This window comes from Abramis brama (genome assembly GCF_963993115.1).
Source record: "Abramis brama genome assembly, chromosome: 15".
In the NCBI taxonomy this organism is placed as follows: domain Eukaryota; kingdom Metazoa; phylum Chordata; class Actinopteri; order Cypriniformes; family Leuciscidae; genus Abramis; species Abramis brama.
Genome location: NC_139977.1, coordinates 28198936 through 28215340, shown reverse-complemented (window position 1 = coordinate 28215340; position 16405 = coordinate 28198936). Strand labels below are relative to the sequence as shown.

At 34.5% G+C, this 16405-nt stretch overlaps 1 protein-coding gene across 1 annotated transcript in view; it reads left to right on the top strand.

Annotated features, from left to right (window-relative positions):
• nr6a1b (nuclear receptor subfamily 6, group A, member 1b) overlaps positions 1-4352 on the top strand; it is a 33764-nt gene extending 29412 nt beyond the window's left edge. Inside the window, exons 8-10 of the mRNA XM_084137199.1 lie at positions 1193-1314; positions 1398-1550; positions 3223-4352. Of these exons, the coding sequence (XP_083993325.1) occupies positions 1193-1314; positions 1398-1550; positions 3223-3338 (391 nt within the window). The 3' untranslated portion in view covers positions 3339-4352. The remainder of the gene's footprint in view (positions 1-1192; positions 1315-1397; positions 1551-3222) is intronic.
• Positions 4353-16405: the final 12053 nt, after the last annotated feature.

Genomic DNA, 16405 nt, shown 5'->3' with positions numbered 1-16405 from the left:
AATATAAAAAAGATCGACCCTTCAGTTCTGACTGCCGCAATCACTGAGCTTCCATTCAGTGACCATCTCACTTCTCCTGACAATTTGGTCTCCTTTTATAACTTTGAACTACAGCAGCTCCTTGACACTCTTGCACCTCTTAAAACTCGGACTGTGTCATTCACTCATTCTGCGCCCTGGTTCACTCCTGAACTTCGCCAGCTCAAAACCAGAGGCCGGCGTTTGGAACGCCTTTATAAACGAACTTATGATACATAGAGAGCTGTATAGTGAACATGTTCATCTTTACAAAGATGCTCTTTATGCTGCCAAAAATGTTTTCTATTCACATTTAATTGAGTCTGGAGATGGTAATACTAAAGCACTGTATTCAACTGCAAATCGTATTCTGAAACCTCCTGACACACTTCCCGCACACCTGTACTGCACTGCTCAATGTGATAAATGTATGTCTTTCTTCAATGACAAAATAACTACCATCCACCAACAATTGGCCTCTTTGGCTACCCCTTACTGTAGTTCGTCACATAGTGTCTCAATTAATTTGCCCCTCTTCTTCCTTTCTTCTTTCAACTTGCCATCTGAAGAAGAAATTTCTACTTACTTTGTGCACTCAAGTCCAGTATTTTTTTTTTTATTGCTGTTTTTTATTGACATTGTTATTTACTGTTATTTTCTGTTTTAATATTGTTATTGTTAAATTGTTGAATTGAGAATGAGCAAAATACAGTGTGTGTGTGTATATATATATATATATATATATATATATGTATATGTATATGTATATATATATATATATATATATATATATATATATATATATATATATATATATATATATATATATATATATATATATGTATATGTGTGTGTGTGTGTGTGTGTCTCTGTATGTTTATTAAAGCATTTATTTATTTCTTTTTTTAGCAATTTAAAAAAAATCTAAAAAATATTTGATTTTAATAATGTATTAGTAAATGTTTAAATTAGCATTAACTTATGTTAAGTAACTTAATAAGATTAATAAACCCTTAGAAGTATTGTTCATTTTTAGTTCATGTTAACTAATGTATTTAACACACGAAACCTTATTGTGAAGCGTTATATTTTATATAGAGTAAATTAGATTTTTTTAATGTGTATTATATGTGCAGAATATGATATTTATGAATGTATGCATGTGTGGGTACAGGTTTGGTGAGGATGCTATGGAGGTCATGGAAAGCTTAAATTTTCTCTTTCGTAAGTTTCATCAACTAAACATCAGCAATGAAGAGTTCAGCTGCTTAAAGACGGTCACCCTGCTCAATCAAGGTAACAATACACTAACCCTGATACACACTGAGATCTTTTTTTCGACAGAGCAGATGTGTGTAATTTGATTGTGTGTGTTGTAGATGTGGCAGGTTTGTCCAACACACCCATGCTGGAACAGTTAAGTGAACGTTACTGGTCTGTGTGTCGCGACCTGACAGAACATCTCCACCCTCACCGACCCAAACGCTTCTCTGACATCATCACCTGCCTTTCTGAGATACGCCATACCTCAGGTGTGTATATGTATACGTCTGGAGAGAAATTGTGGATGAAAGCAAATGAACACAAAAAGATGTTTTGTTTTTTTTCTTAAATTACACTACCATTAAAAAGTTTGGTGTCGGTAAGAATTCAGCAAGGATTAATTAAATTGATCAAAAGTGACAGTAAAGACATTTGTAATGTTAAAAAAGGATTTCTATTTCAAATAAACGCAGCTTTTGATTCATCAAAGAATTTATATTTTAAACTTTATATTCATCAAAGAATCTTGAAAAAAAGTATCATGGATTCCACAAAAATGTTAAGCAGCACAACTGATTTCAACAGTGTTTCTTGCACAGCAAATCAGAATATTCGAATGATTTCTGAAGGATCATGTGACACTGAGTAATGATGCTGAAAATTCAACTTTGATCACTTTGATACATTTTAAAATGAATTCAAACAGAAATATTGATCAAATGAATGCAGCCTTGGTGAGCATAAGAGACTTCTTTCAAAAACATTAAAAACATCTTGAATAGTAGTGTATCTTAAAGGAATAGTTTGCTCAACTCAACCCCATGTTGTTTCAAACCTGTATGGCTTATGTATTCATAAGATTATGTAATCTGGATTATGTAATCAGATTCCAAAAAAAATAGGTACTTGTAAATTGAAATCGGATTATATTACATTTTAAAATTCGCAAAATTAGACTACAGTTACATTTTTATTTATTACATGATTATATATTCATTGATTGCCAACTAGTCAAGCGGCTATAATTTCATGGAAAATTGAGAGGCAACGACATTTAACCACTGAATTTACAGAAATCATTTCACTTTTAAGGAGTGTTTTCGCAATATTGCATAACTAATCAACTCCTGATCAACACATTTTAATGATTTTTCAAATTATCACTCAGTGAGTCATTTAACCATTTATCATTGTCTTGGGAAGGCTTTTGCCTTTCAAACATATTAAAATACACAAATTAATGTAATTTCATATTTACATGTAATGTAGTTATTCCCAAACTTTTTTAGTCAGTTGAACCTCTTTTGACCTAATATATTTAATAATTAAGTCAATAATTTAACAACGCATTTCCATATTCACTGTTCTCTGAAGTCTGATGGTCACATGACATGCAGTTAAACAACTAAAATATCTCATCCTTGTTGATCTGTTATCAATCTGTTATTTTATTTTGACATTTGGATTATTTAACAAATTATTAGCTTTTCATGAACTCACTAACCCCCTGCAGTTCCTTCACAAACCACACTTTGGGAAACCCTGACGTTATGTTTAATGCCTTTCATACAGTGGAATATATATTTTTATATCAATATGTTATCAATAAGATTGTCCTATTCAAATCAATATTTTAAATGTGTTAGGTCAAAAGTAATCTAAAAGTAATCAAAAAGTAGTCTGAATACATTACCTAAAATATCTAATGTAACAGATTACATTACTAACTACGATTTACTACGTTATTAACTGCAATCTGTAACGGACTACAATTTGTATGTAATCAACCCAGCACTGTAACACATTAATTTCCTTTTAATATCTTGTCGTGCAATGCATTTCATAATGAAAATTTGCATGCTGCATGAATACGCGGTTTGACCGTGCAACCGTTAGCCAATCAAAATGTTGCTCTGCTAATGATGTAATTATTGGTTCCAGGGAGGATGATGGGCGTTCCTCTGGAGCAGCTCCCACTGCTGTTTAAGGCAGTACTGTACTCCTGCACAACCAATCAAAACCCCTGGCTGGCCAACAGCTCCGCCTCCAGGACATAAGCCTCGCCTCCAGCTAGCTGTTTCCCCCCAATGTATTTATTACATGACAAAGTTGAATGTAAAACCGTTTTGTGTGTGATTTCGAACTGTAGCAAATGTAGCAAACAACCAAATTAGATTTCAAGATGCCTGCAAAGATTACCTCAGGAACATAGCCTTTGAAGGAAAGACTTCTGAATTCTCCAGTGAAATTGAACAAAACATATGACAATTGTGTTAATTATCCAAATGAAAATGAACGCGCTGTAATCATTTGTTGAATTATGCAGCCACTAGCTATGAAATAAAATGTCCTTGTGTTACAGGATGTCACTGATGAAATATGCCAAGGTGCTGCATTTCAGTCGAGTAACAATGTTTCTTAATCAAATGATAGCTACGTTTTGAGCTATAGGGATTTCAGTTGTTAGCTAGTTGAAATGATTGACATTTCGACCATCCACAGCTCACACGCTTAGTTCTGTTGAGTGTGCCACAAAATACATGCTGTTGATCATCGTTTCTTTGGGATGGAGACTTCCGGTAATGTTTGAGCCAGTCGCCGGGGTAATGAAATGCAATAAGCACACTCTTTAGCCCAGGTGTGTGTGTGTGTGTTACATGTGTGATTTCCTCTCACATGTGTCTGTCTTCAAGGAAGTGTGAATGTTTGAACAGGGTTTATGTGTTTGTATTTTGGCGTAGTTGTAGTTTTCCTCATTTCAGTGTTTTTTGGATCATTTTTTATCCTATATTTGACCATGTTGATATGCGTTTTAACTGTTACTAGGGGAGCCGGTTCTCAGGAAGGCCTTTTTATGTGATGAGGGTTGAGTTTGATGAAACCTCATCGTGTTGTGCGGAGGAACATTCCAAGTATTACGAAACATTGGAAGAATTTTATGCGGTTTTTAACCTTCCATTCCTTTGAAAGTTTACATTTGTTCGTTTTTTTGCCGCAGCAGCAGACAATGAGAGAATAGAGTATAGCAGCACACTCGCGGATAGCATGCGAGGCTCGCTCTGATAGATAGCGAAGGCGGGGGCGGTGGTGGGGGTGGGGGTGGGGGGTAATAATTTTCTTTGTGCCCGCGCGTTTCTCGCTCTGTTTTGTTTCCGTCTGAGGCCTTGAAGTGCCTCCGTAGTTGATGACATATAAAGACCGGGCGGCAAACGGACTGTGTCGCTCAGCTGTCTGTATTTCTGTTTATATTCATTGTTCATCTGTTTAGAATTGTATTTTTCTTCTATGAATTTGAATGTTTACAGCATTAAAAATAACATTGTACTTTCTTTCCATTTCATAAAGAAGGCCTGATAAACATGTTTCTGTGTGTTGATGTATCATCATTGTCTCTGTTTGGTCTTTTCCACTGTGCTCTACATTCCATCTATATTGTGTTTTCCTGGTTCTGTGGCCTTGCAGATCTAATCTAAAATGCTCTGACTGTTTTTTGACAATATGTGTTCACTTTGAGGCCGTCTATGTGCTAGTGCACTGCTTAATGGTGACAAATTTAACTAGTAGATATACACAACAAATGGGGCCTGTCCAAATAGCCACACTTGGGGTCTTTGCTAATTGAGAGCACGTGCACATGACTGGAAGTAAGTGCGCAAGAGTGCCCTAGGTCTGAAAAATGCCAAAGTGCAGTATGCTCAACGCACACTAAATCCACACCATCTCTAAAACAGCTTCGGAGCGGTATTGAGGCTAAGCGTGTCCCGTCATTCATCACGTTCAGAAACTTACGTGCCCCAAATGATTTTGCGTCATGTCTAGGAAAAATTTCCAGTGAAAGTTAAATTAAAGGCACAGTATGTAAGATTTTCAGATTAAAATAGCCACACACAAAAACATTAGAACAATGGGTAACACTTTATTTTAGTGTCCTTGTTACATGTAGTTACTGTAGTAATAACTATAAATTATGCATAATTGCATTAACCCTATAAACCTATAGTAAGAACATGTAGTTGATTATTATTACTCAGTACTTAAATGTATAGACACCTTAAAATAAAGTGTAACTGAAGAATTTTCACTTATATTATCCCAAATGTTTCCAACAATGTTTAAATCCAAAAAATCATCTATATTAACCAATGTAACGGCCCACGTCATTGAGTCGCCTGTCAATCCGCATTACCCTTGATTTTTGGTTTAACTTTCATAGAAACCATAGAAACAACAAAGGACCAGGCCTGGACTTTATGTTGATGATTTATTATGTTTATATGCAGCAGTCATCCATGAGGGGGCTGCTGCTTTACTTTTTTAAGTTTTTTTAATTGAAATCGCCGGTTCCCACCACCTCCTTCCCTGAACTTTAAACAGTGTTACACTCTGTTTTCTTTTTTTAATGTGAGTAATATGTTTACCATGCCTCAGAGACAAGTGGCTAACATAACAGTAATACAGCATTTTCTATATATTTTAAAATTAATTGCATGCCATTTAGCAACACAAGTCATCCAGCTTTTATTAATATAATATTCAAATATTGATCTAGCTAATCATCAAAACTAATGATGACTCATTCTGAACTATAGTTGTCCAATCAAATGCTCTCTAAGAATGCCCCTCCCATTAATACCACCTCCAACCAAACAGCATCAAGGCAAATTTTTTATCACATTTGACAGAATAACAGTAGCATTTCTTAATATTAACTTGCAGATTTTTAAAAAGGCGAGAAAATACAATGTGTTCACCTCACTGTGAAGAAACTAAGGTAAGATTGGTTAACATTTTAATATTAGTGAAGGATCAACTGCTTTGGTTAGTCTGCTTCATGGCTAGTAACTAACTAGCATGCCCATATAGTTATGATGTTGGACATATGCAGGGTACAGGAAGGGACCTTATAGCCTGTATTTCTGTACAGTCTATAAAATTCGATCAGCAAAGATCAAAATGTACAAACTCAGCATTTGTTTGTTCATCACCTTCCCCAAATCCCAAACTGAATTTACCATTCAGTAAAATTCAAACACTTATTGTCACATACCAATATTACAAATGGCATACCAACAGAACATTTTGCTGTCTGCCACAGAGTGCAACAGTCAGATTCCAGACGTATTTTTTTAAATGATGACTTACAAACCTTTAAAGATAGACCTACAGTATTGTGAGTTACAAAGTGTTTAACTCATAGTGAAAAACTACATTACCCATGAGTCTGCAACAAAATCTCCATAACAGAATCAAGCAAAAAGCCAAAAGTACTCCTTAAGCTTATTTTTGCAATAAAAAAGTTTCGGTGTAACTTTATTTTAAGGTGACGTAGTTACACGTTACTTAAATGTATTTACTGTAGTAATAACAGTAAATTATGCATAATTTCAAGTAACTAACCTCAACCGTAACTCTATAGTAAGTACATGTAGTTAATTAATATTAGGCTGCTCAGGACTTAAGTGCAATAGTACGTCACCTTAAAAATAAAGTGTAACCACGCACAGTTAATTAACATATTTCAATCAATAGTTTTATATTTATCCATTGTTTTCATTTTGATTATGTTGTTCACAATGTTTCATGAGATTGCCTCGTTATATGTACACAGTCTTGTACCTTCAGTCTTGAATCAACGTTCGTAATGTTGTGATTCACTTCGTAGCTGGTTGATTTGGTTCAAGGCTTATAACTCTTAAAGAAATACTTTTTTTTAATACCTATGGGAAAAATACTTCTGTAACCAAGGCTGCTGAACAAGTGGGCAGACACATAACAGAAGTTAAGTTAAACTTGCAAGGGAATAGTAGATAGATATGTATGTGGCTAATACCCAACTGGATAGCAATCCGATCGATCAAAATCCATAAACTGACAAAGCCCTCTGATTCCTCAGTCTAATTGCCTTAGAACTGGATATGGGTCTGATTTTTCTGAACCTATATTATCTTCATGAATTGAGAATGAAACAACATTCATGAAACAACAGGAAAAATACAGGAAGCCTTTGGCCATTGAGAGAGAGATTTTTTTTTTATTAATGTGTACATTGTGTAGATCTCAGATGTCAAAACTTGCAGAGTTGCCTTTAAATGCCGTATATAGAATGTCTTTGTCTCTTTTTGACTTGTTAGCAGAATTTTGAGTGTCCACTTGAACTAATTTAGATGCCCATGACCTTGTTCACTCTTCATTCAGTTTTCTTTCCTCTCTCTCCTTTTCTTCATCACAATCTGTTATGATGGAGTAGTTTGGATAAACCGAACAATACAACATATTTAGCAAACTTAGAGAGTCAGATATCCTGAATCAGCAATAATAGAGTTATATGTGTAAGTTCTAAGTGAAGATCCTGTTTCCTGTGTCAGGCTCCGCCCCTTCCTGCGGGGAGTAGCCTACAGAAATCGTGACTGTTTTTAGCACAACCTTATCTTCCTTAGTCTAATTCTCCCACTCCATTCTTAAAAAGAAAGCTTACTTCCATATCCTCTCATCTGACATTTTGGTTGGTGTCTAATTCTCATAAAAATATGCAAACAAACATCTCTTTCACCACTCCACAACTTTGCAGTTTCAAATACTGTACTCAAAAATGTTATTGTTTTAGGTTTTTTTTTAGGTTTTTTTAAATCTCTAATAGCAAAACATACCTGTATGTCTCATGTACATATCAATGCAACAGGACCCTCCAAATAAGGGGCGTGCCTTCACTTTTAATAAAACAAAAAAATCACCTTTTGCACATTTTCAAGGAACAAACGTAGGCCCACATTGTGTGTTTCCTTCATGGGGCAAATGTGTACTTGCAAATGCAAAATATTAAAATTCACTGGTCGAACTATCCCTTTAAGTGCGTGCATGGCGACTTCACTTGCGCATGCGTGCTACGTTGCCTTTTCAAAAACTGGAACTGTTCATTTTTAAAACAGAACACTTAATTTTCCCGCGGTTTGTGAGAGCGGTTCACAGCAGCAACCGCGACATTGACAGGTACAAGCCAAAGACAAATTTTAAAAGTTAATTTCTCAGTTGTTTCCAATTCACATGTTGGCTTAGTTTGAGAAGCACATCTGTAAAATGAAAGCAGTCTCAGATAGATAGTTTCTTTAATGCCTAACGTTGTGATAAAACATTAAGTTTTAGATGGCTTATCAAATCTACAGTTATATATATAGGCTATATAAGATTTGAAATAAGTTGCAGGAAGTTAGCCTGCTAAAGCTTAAGCTTTGTCTGTGATAAGGGGAAAGTGCTATTGTTGATTTCCACAGAAACAAGATTTATTCCTAAAGCTGCACGGGCAGCATTGAACTATATAGCCTACATATATATACATATATCATATATCTGAACATTATATCTTATCAAAATAAGCCATTTTGTCATTGAGTTGCAGTGATTTTTAATACTATGAGTACAGCATCAATTAATGGCAGGAAAATAAGCTTTTTTGGGGGGACCTCTCTTGGCCAAACTGTCTTGTCTTAGTTTACTGTAGAGGAAACCAGAACAGGACTCAAGATCTCATTGGCTATTCTTTCAAGATGAACAAATCTCTCTTTTTTCACTTCCATTTTTGGTCATCTGTTTGGTCATCACACATACACAGTCATACAGGTTCACTCTGTCATGAGTAATCTTATCTGTGCAGAATGTTCGAAATACTCCTGATGGCTCAGATAAGAAACTAAAACACACAGAGACCTTCACACACTAAACACTCCTGATGCACACACACGTGGCTGTTTTAGGGCTCGTGGCAGAGTTAGTTATATATGGAAGGCATTTTCTGCCAAATTTAAATAAATAAATTAAATGATTAAAATGAAAATTAAAACCAGATTAACGATTTCATTACAGAAAACAGTACGCAAAATATGTGACAAAATTGAGAATGAAATTAAATGATTTCATTTTCACAGCATTATCCCTGTCAAATTGAAAAATAAAATGCAATTGGTGATTTCACATTTCATTTTCACTACAGTCTCAAGGCAAGACTGCCAATATTAAAATGAAAAGCCAAACGTGAAAAAGAAACTACAAATACAGTTTTTACAATGCTCTTTAGTAACGGTCACGCAATAATAGTGACACAATTCAAATACAAATGTAAATTTTCGTTTTCATTTTAATTCCTCTTTTATTTCACAGTTTTCATTTTCGTTTTCATTTTCAAAGACAACCTGCATGCAAATTCTATGTTAATGAGTGGGTGTGGCTTATTCTAGTAACGGCGCTAGAGGCACGCCTTCTGTAAAGCGAAGTCATCGACGTCCCGTGTGCATGAGTTGAATGTGTGAAACGAAATTATTTAAATGTGATTATATTGTAATCGAGACGATGAGATATGGCGAAATCTGTTCTAAGTGAGCTTTTGCGGGAAGCTGCCGCAGCATTAGAACATGGAAACAACCAGCCTGACCATGTTAGTTATGATGTTAGACTCAGACTAGACCATAATCGACGATGAGGTTCATTCATGTATTAGGCTGTTTTGGAAATTCAACTATTTGGGTGTACAAAGGTCTTAGTAACACAGTTTCTACAACAATAATAGCCAGACATTAATACCCACTAGCTTTAACCGAGAACCTCGGACAATGTTTCATATTCGCGTCGTGCCTAACAACGCCCTTCAGCCGTGACTTATTCAGATAGGCTACAGCACTAGCCTGTATCTGTCCGCTGTTTAACTGTTAAGTGTCTTTTGGTTATTTTAAGTTTGTGTACAAAAAGAATCACAATGCTGATTTTCATTTCCACTAACAACAACTGGATGAGATCGAGAAAGCGAGTGTACCTGCATTTACAGTAGGCTAGATATAGCATTTTCCTTCAGGTCAGTCCTATATTCATAATAAAAAATCCGTTTGAATGTCCGGTGTGATATCTTGTACTTTTAACAGTTAGGGGTTGTCCGTGCCTATAGTCATGTCAGTTGCGTCTTTCTTCTCCGTGATCACAAGTTTGAGTCATTTCAAAAGTCTTCTCTACTGACTGACTGACTCACTCATTAAGACAGTCTTTGTCTCCATCTAATGGAGAAATAATGTAACTTCTTCTGTTGCTTTATGGTCAGGGACTATTTTTTTTTCTCCAGAGGAAGGAATTGGCTTTTAGTGATTCATTTTACTTCATGAAAGTTGCATAGATACATATGTTTCGGGATTAATATTTGTATTGCGTGGTAACCGTTTTATAAAAGCAATAAGGTACTCTAGGCTAGTGCTGTATCTGAATAAGTCACGGCTGAAGGGCGTTGTTAGGCACGACGCGAATATGAAACATTGGCCGAGGTTCTCGGTTAAAGCCAGTGGGTATTAATGTCTGGCTATATTTGTTGTAGAAATTGTGTTACTAAGACTTCTGTACACCCAAATAGTTGAATTTCCAAAACAGCCTAATACATGAATGAACCTCATCGTCGATTATGGTCTAGTCTGAGTCTAACATCATAACTAGGTTATGAATTCTAGCTTTACAGAAGGCGTGTCTCAGCGCCGTTACTAGAATAAGCCACACCCACTCATTAACATAGAATTTGCATGCAGGTTGTCTTTGAAAATGAAAACGAAAATGAAAACTGTGAAATAAAAGAGGAATTAAAATGAAAACGAAAATTTACATTTGTATTTGAATTGTGTCACTATTATTGCGTGAGCGTTACTAAAGAGCATTGTAAAAACTGTATTTGCAGTTTCTTTTTCACGTTTGGCTTTTCATTTTAATATTGGCAGTCTTGCCTCGAGACTGTAGTGAAAATGAAATGTGAAATCACCAATTGCATTTTATTTTTCAATTTGACAGGGATAATGCTGTGAAAATGAAATCATTTAATTTCATTCTCAATTTTGTCACATTTTTTGCATACAGTTTTCTGTAATGAAATCGTTAATCTGGTTTTAATTTTCATTTTAATCATTTTATTTATTTATTTAAATTTGGCAGAAAATGCCTTCCATAGTTATATGGTTGTGTGTGTGTGTGTGTGTGTGTGTGTGTGTGTGTGTGTGTGTGTGTGTGTGTGTGTGTGTGTTTTAGGGCTCGTGGCAGAGTTAGTTATATGGTTGTGTGTGTGTGTGTGTGTGTGTTATACAAATTAGAGTGTTTGAAATAAGCTGTGTAACAGGCTCAAGGTTTTGAGGGTCTTGGGGTGAAATATTTTACGTCATTGCAGAACAGATCTCAGGGCCGGGGCACAGCCTATGCCACACTCACTAACACACACATTACCACACCTTCCATCTATCCATCTATCCATCTATCCATCTATCTATCTATCTATCTATCTATCTATCTATCTATCTATCTATCTATCTTTCTGTCCGTCCGTCTGTCTATCTGTCTATCTATCTAATAATGAATTGGTTTGAGTTGGACAAACTAATTAGTTCAGTCAAATGAACTTTTTAGCACTTTCTTTTTCTTTCAAGTTCACAGAACTGAAATATTGTAAGTAAACTGAACTGTTTCATTGTTTTGAGTTTTATAAAATTATTATTTTTTTTAATTTATATGAACTTAAGTTTAACTGAAACAGCTGGGATGTCTATTTCCCAGCATGCTTTGCCGATGGCACTTGCAAGGGAGAATAAATGCTGGGGGGGGGTTAAGAACAATTCAAATATATAAATAAATAAAAATTTATATTTATATCAACCTGTCTGTCTGTCTGTCTGTCTGTCTGTCTATCTATCTATCTATCTATCTATCTATCTATCTATCTATCTATCTATCTGTCTGTCTGTCTGTCTGTCATAGATAGTCGAATATATTTCACCTAGATTTTTAACAATGTATATTATATTATACTATATATTTAATGTTATATTTTGTAATAACTTTCATTAGTAAGCAATGCTTATATCTTCAAGTAGCCTATAAGAAGTGTCATGAAAAAAAAAAATATATATATATACTATTTGCACCTCAGTGTATTGTAGTAGACATTAGGCTATAAACAGTATGCAATTATAACAACATATTCAGTGTATATGCTTACATTTATTAAAATCATAAATGGATGCTGCTTGATTGGGACATTACTTGTACATGAAATTATCACTAAACACTTTATTCCCAATATAAACTAACACTTTATTTCCACTTTTTGAATATTTTCTTAATTTTTTATTTAAAATAAATGCTACTCTGAGTCTGAGCTGATACGCGATGGGAAAAGGGAAAAGGCGGATTCAAACTCGGCTCGCATCGAAAGCTTACTCTCCACACCATTGATTCTGTAGTGGGATTTCTTTTGTCATTTTGCCTGACTCAGTCAGATAGTGATGGGCGAGTTCGTGTCAATAGCTTTTGCCAACAAGGTGGGCTAATTTGCACTTGGTGTAAATAGACACTCTGAATTTATATTTTAAATTTCTATCCCTCCATGGATCTCGTACCAGACATTCACAGACTCCTGATCAAAACTATCGTTAACATAAAAACAAACTTTGTGTGGAAATCTCTAAATGAGCTGATTTTGGTCAAAATACAGTGTGTGAATCAACCTGGAGGTTACATTAACAAAACCAAGTAATTTTTAAAGGTCAGATCGAGTCCGTGTTTTCAGTTTTAACTTTGTGTAAACAAAGACTAGTTTACCATTCTGTGAGCGTAAAAAAAAAGCTGCTTTCAATTTATGTGACGCAAATGATGGAGTGACAAGATCCTGCTGTTATAGACCTACATACTTAACACACTTGACATGCGTAAGTGTGTGTGTTTGGAAAGCAATCTTCAGAAGTGTGGTGTAGAGAAAGTGTGTGCAGGTGAAGGACAGATAAGAATACAGACCACCATGTTAACATGTTGCACTTAGTAAAATCACGTTCACACACACCCTGGTAAACACATTTACACTTCTGCAAGTGTAGAGTACATAGAGTATATAGACCAATACAAGGATAGGAATCATTTTTATATTTGTGTCAATTACCTAATCTCACTTTTAACAGAATGCACTGAAGTATGGCTAATATGAAAGCGAGTCCTTTTTGTGGCTTTTCCCCCTAATTCTCATTCTTTTTCTTTTCTTAAGCAATTCATCTTTCGTCCTGGAATATCATTTTAATTCAACTATAGTTGAGTCAGGTCGGTGGAAAGGCCACGAAGGTCAAAGACTACAAAGACTCTTTTGAATCTCTCTTTATTCCCCTTTCTCTCCTCTCTTTTGAAACTAAAATCAGGTGCGATGTTCAGGTCTTATGTGAGAAGTGACAACTCCATTGGACATTCGGGATTTCGACCTTGTTGGGGCGAACAAAGTCTTTATCTTTTTGTGTGTGTGTGTGTGTGTGTGTGTGCTTATTGTTTCATTTTTCAGAAGAATATTTTGATCAACAGACTATACTGTAGATCAAAATATCTATCGGAGAAGAATGACATGCATCATGACATGCATCGTGCATGACAGTTCAATAATAACCAATTATGTTAGGCTTTTTATTAATATTTCTTAGACTTTGTCACTGCTTTAGGTGGTGGTCTTAAATCCTTTTCAATGTGATGATAAATGGGCAATATAATATGTATAGTTGTGTTATATTATGATCCAAATGTAGGCTAATAATTATGGTTAATAAGCAATATGGCGAAGCATTTTTGGTTCTGTGATATCAAATGTGTGGGTGTGGCTAATATATTGAATTATAATAATGTGCCAAACACAATAATGATCTAAAAACATATGCTTTTTTATTTTTTTGCTTTTATTTTTATTTTATTCTTAGCTATTATACTAAATGTTTGGATGTGGGCCAGTATTTTGGATGTGGGCCTTTCTCTTTTATGTGATGCATGATAATAAATTATAGAATTGTGATGATTGTATGCTTTAATATATAAAAGCCCCATATAAAATATAAATAGGCTAATAAAATAATATAAAAAACTATAAATTTTTTAAACAAATAAATAGTTTATTCTAATAATATGATCAAATATTTGTGTAATTATAATTTTTTTGGCTATTTATTTATTTTTAAATGAAAGGAGACACCAGCTTCAACAATCACAATTGAATGAATTCACAGTTTTTACAGTGATTATTATTATTTTATTTTATTTTTTTCATCTGTGGGGAGGGGTATATTTTGGCTGACAAAAGGAAGTCAAGAACAGGGAAACAAAGCATAAGAATTTCAGGCCTAATTGAAACATGAATTCAGATTCATGTGATTATTTTTTATCAAACGGTGACATATGACCAATGTTTTAGTTCGGATGTTGTTTTGGCACTCACCAACTGATCTGTGCCACTCAAATATTTCCTGAAGTGTATTAATTAATATGCTAATGAGAAATGAAAGCGGGCCCGACAGCTATTGTATTTATTGTGCGCACACATGTTCCACGTGTCTTTGATGGAGAACGATCTTCAGCACCTCTGCACGCTGTGTTTCGTGTTCGTTATTGATTAAGAAGCACAATGACTGATGGGAAATGCGCCATATGGAGACACTCGTGTGCAGGAGTCACAGAATGAAAGATGTTTTGTTTGCGTGTGTGTGCGGTTTGAAAACCAATGCCGATTACTTCATTAAATTAAATATCCTAATATATATATATCCTACAATATATATATATATCCTACAATATATATATATATATATATATATATATATATATATATATATATATATATATATATATGCCTACGTGATTCAAGGGAACACTTTCACTTTTGATAGTGAAATTAATGGGGACATTCTCTAATTTTCTGACACCACTAATGTTATAGCCTAATATTTCATAAGAAAAATCTTACTCGGTTTTAAATCGAAATGTTTTAAGTGTGACCATTTTTGCACTTGACATTCAGGCAGAACATAAAGCAAAAAATAACCTGATAAAAAGGCACATAGGCTACATCTTTATACGTTATAATAATTCAGTGATAGCATACCGTCTTTGAAATGGGTAGACTATCTCTCTTTTATTCGTTTTATCTGTATTCTTATTTTATTGGTTAGATGCGAATGTAATCAGAAGTCGTCTGTGGAAACCTCTATTGGGATTTATCAGTCGGTTATGATTGTGATGAAGATGATGATGTTTGTATGTATGCATTAAATCTCAACGATTGCATGACGGGTCATGTAAGTCAAAATGCAATAATAATGGACAACTTTTGATTTAAGAGTTGAACTAAAGCATGTCAGCTATCAGATCACAGTCTGTCATTGGGCTGTTATTAGCGTATTTAATTCACTGCTTTTGAATGTCACGTGGATCTTGATCGTTCAGCTTTTATACACTCTTAATAATACAGGTTCTTTACTGGTATCAGTGGTTCCATAAAGAACCATTAACATCAATGGAACCTTTGAATTAGGCCTAGGCCTATACAGTAGGTTATTTATAGGGAAAAGGGTTCTTTAGATTTTTGAAATGTTATTCACACTAAATAAAATTGTTCTTTTAAGAACTGTTCAATTACCAGTTCTTAGAGGAACCCAAAATAGTTCGTCTATGGCATCGCTGCGAGAAAAACAAAACAAAACAACAACAACAACAAAAAAAATGTGTTGCATGGAACCTTTTTTTTTAGGGCAAAAATGTACTCAAATGTATGCCTGCTTTGGACCATTTATAAGTGAGCAAATGCTATTTATAAATAATTATTATAATAAATGTAAGGTTACTTTAAGATTGTTTGTGCACATGTTTTTTATTTTAACAAAAATAATGTTATCACGTTCACTAAAACATTGTATGATTAATAAGTACAACATATGTTTTTACATTGCTTTAACTCATCAAAATAAGTTAAGCAATTTTCTACTTTTTTATAAGTTCAACTCATTTTGTAAGTCAGTTTCGTGTAAATTACGTTGATATGACTTAATCATCCAAGTTGGTTGTACTTAAGGAAACAACTTTTTTACAGTGTTGATTTAAGTAGGCTATGTTTGCTCAGGTAGGTGTCTTCATATAAGAGTTATTTTTAATCAGAAATTATTCAGCGTTAATTTGAACTAAAACGTTTCCATGTCTCCTCCTCATTCTCTGTACCTGTTGCAGATAGGCGCTTCTTCCTGTCGCTCACTCACTCCTTTTTTGTATGTGTGTGCGCGAATATGAGGGCATGTCTACTGTGTGAACGCACGAGGCCAAACACTAA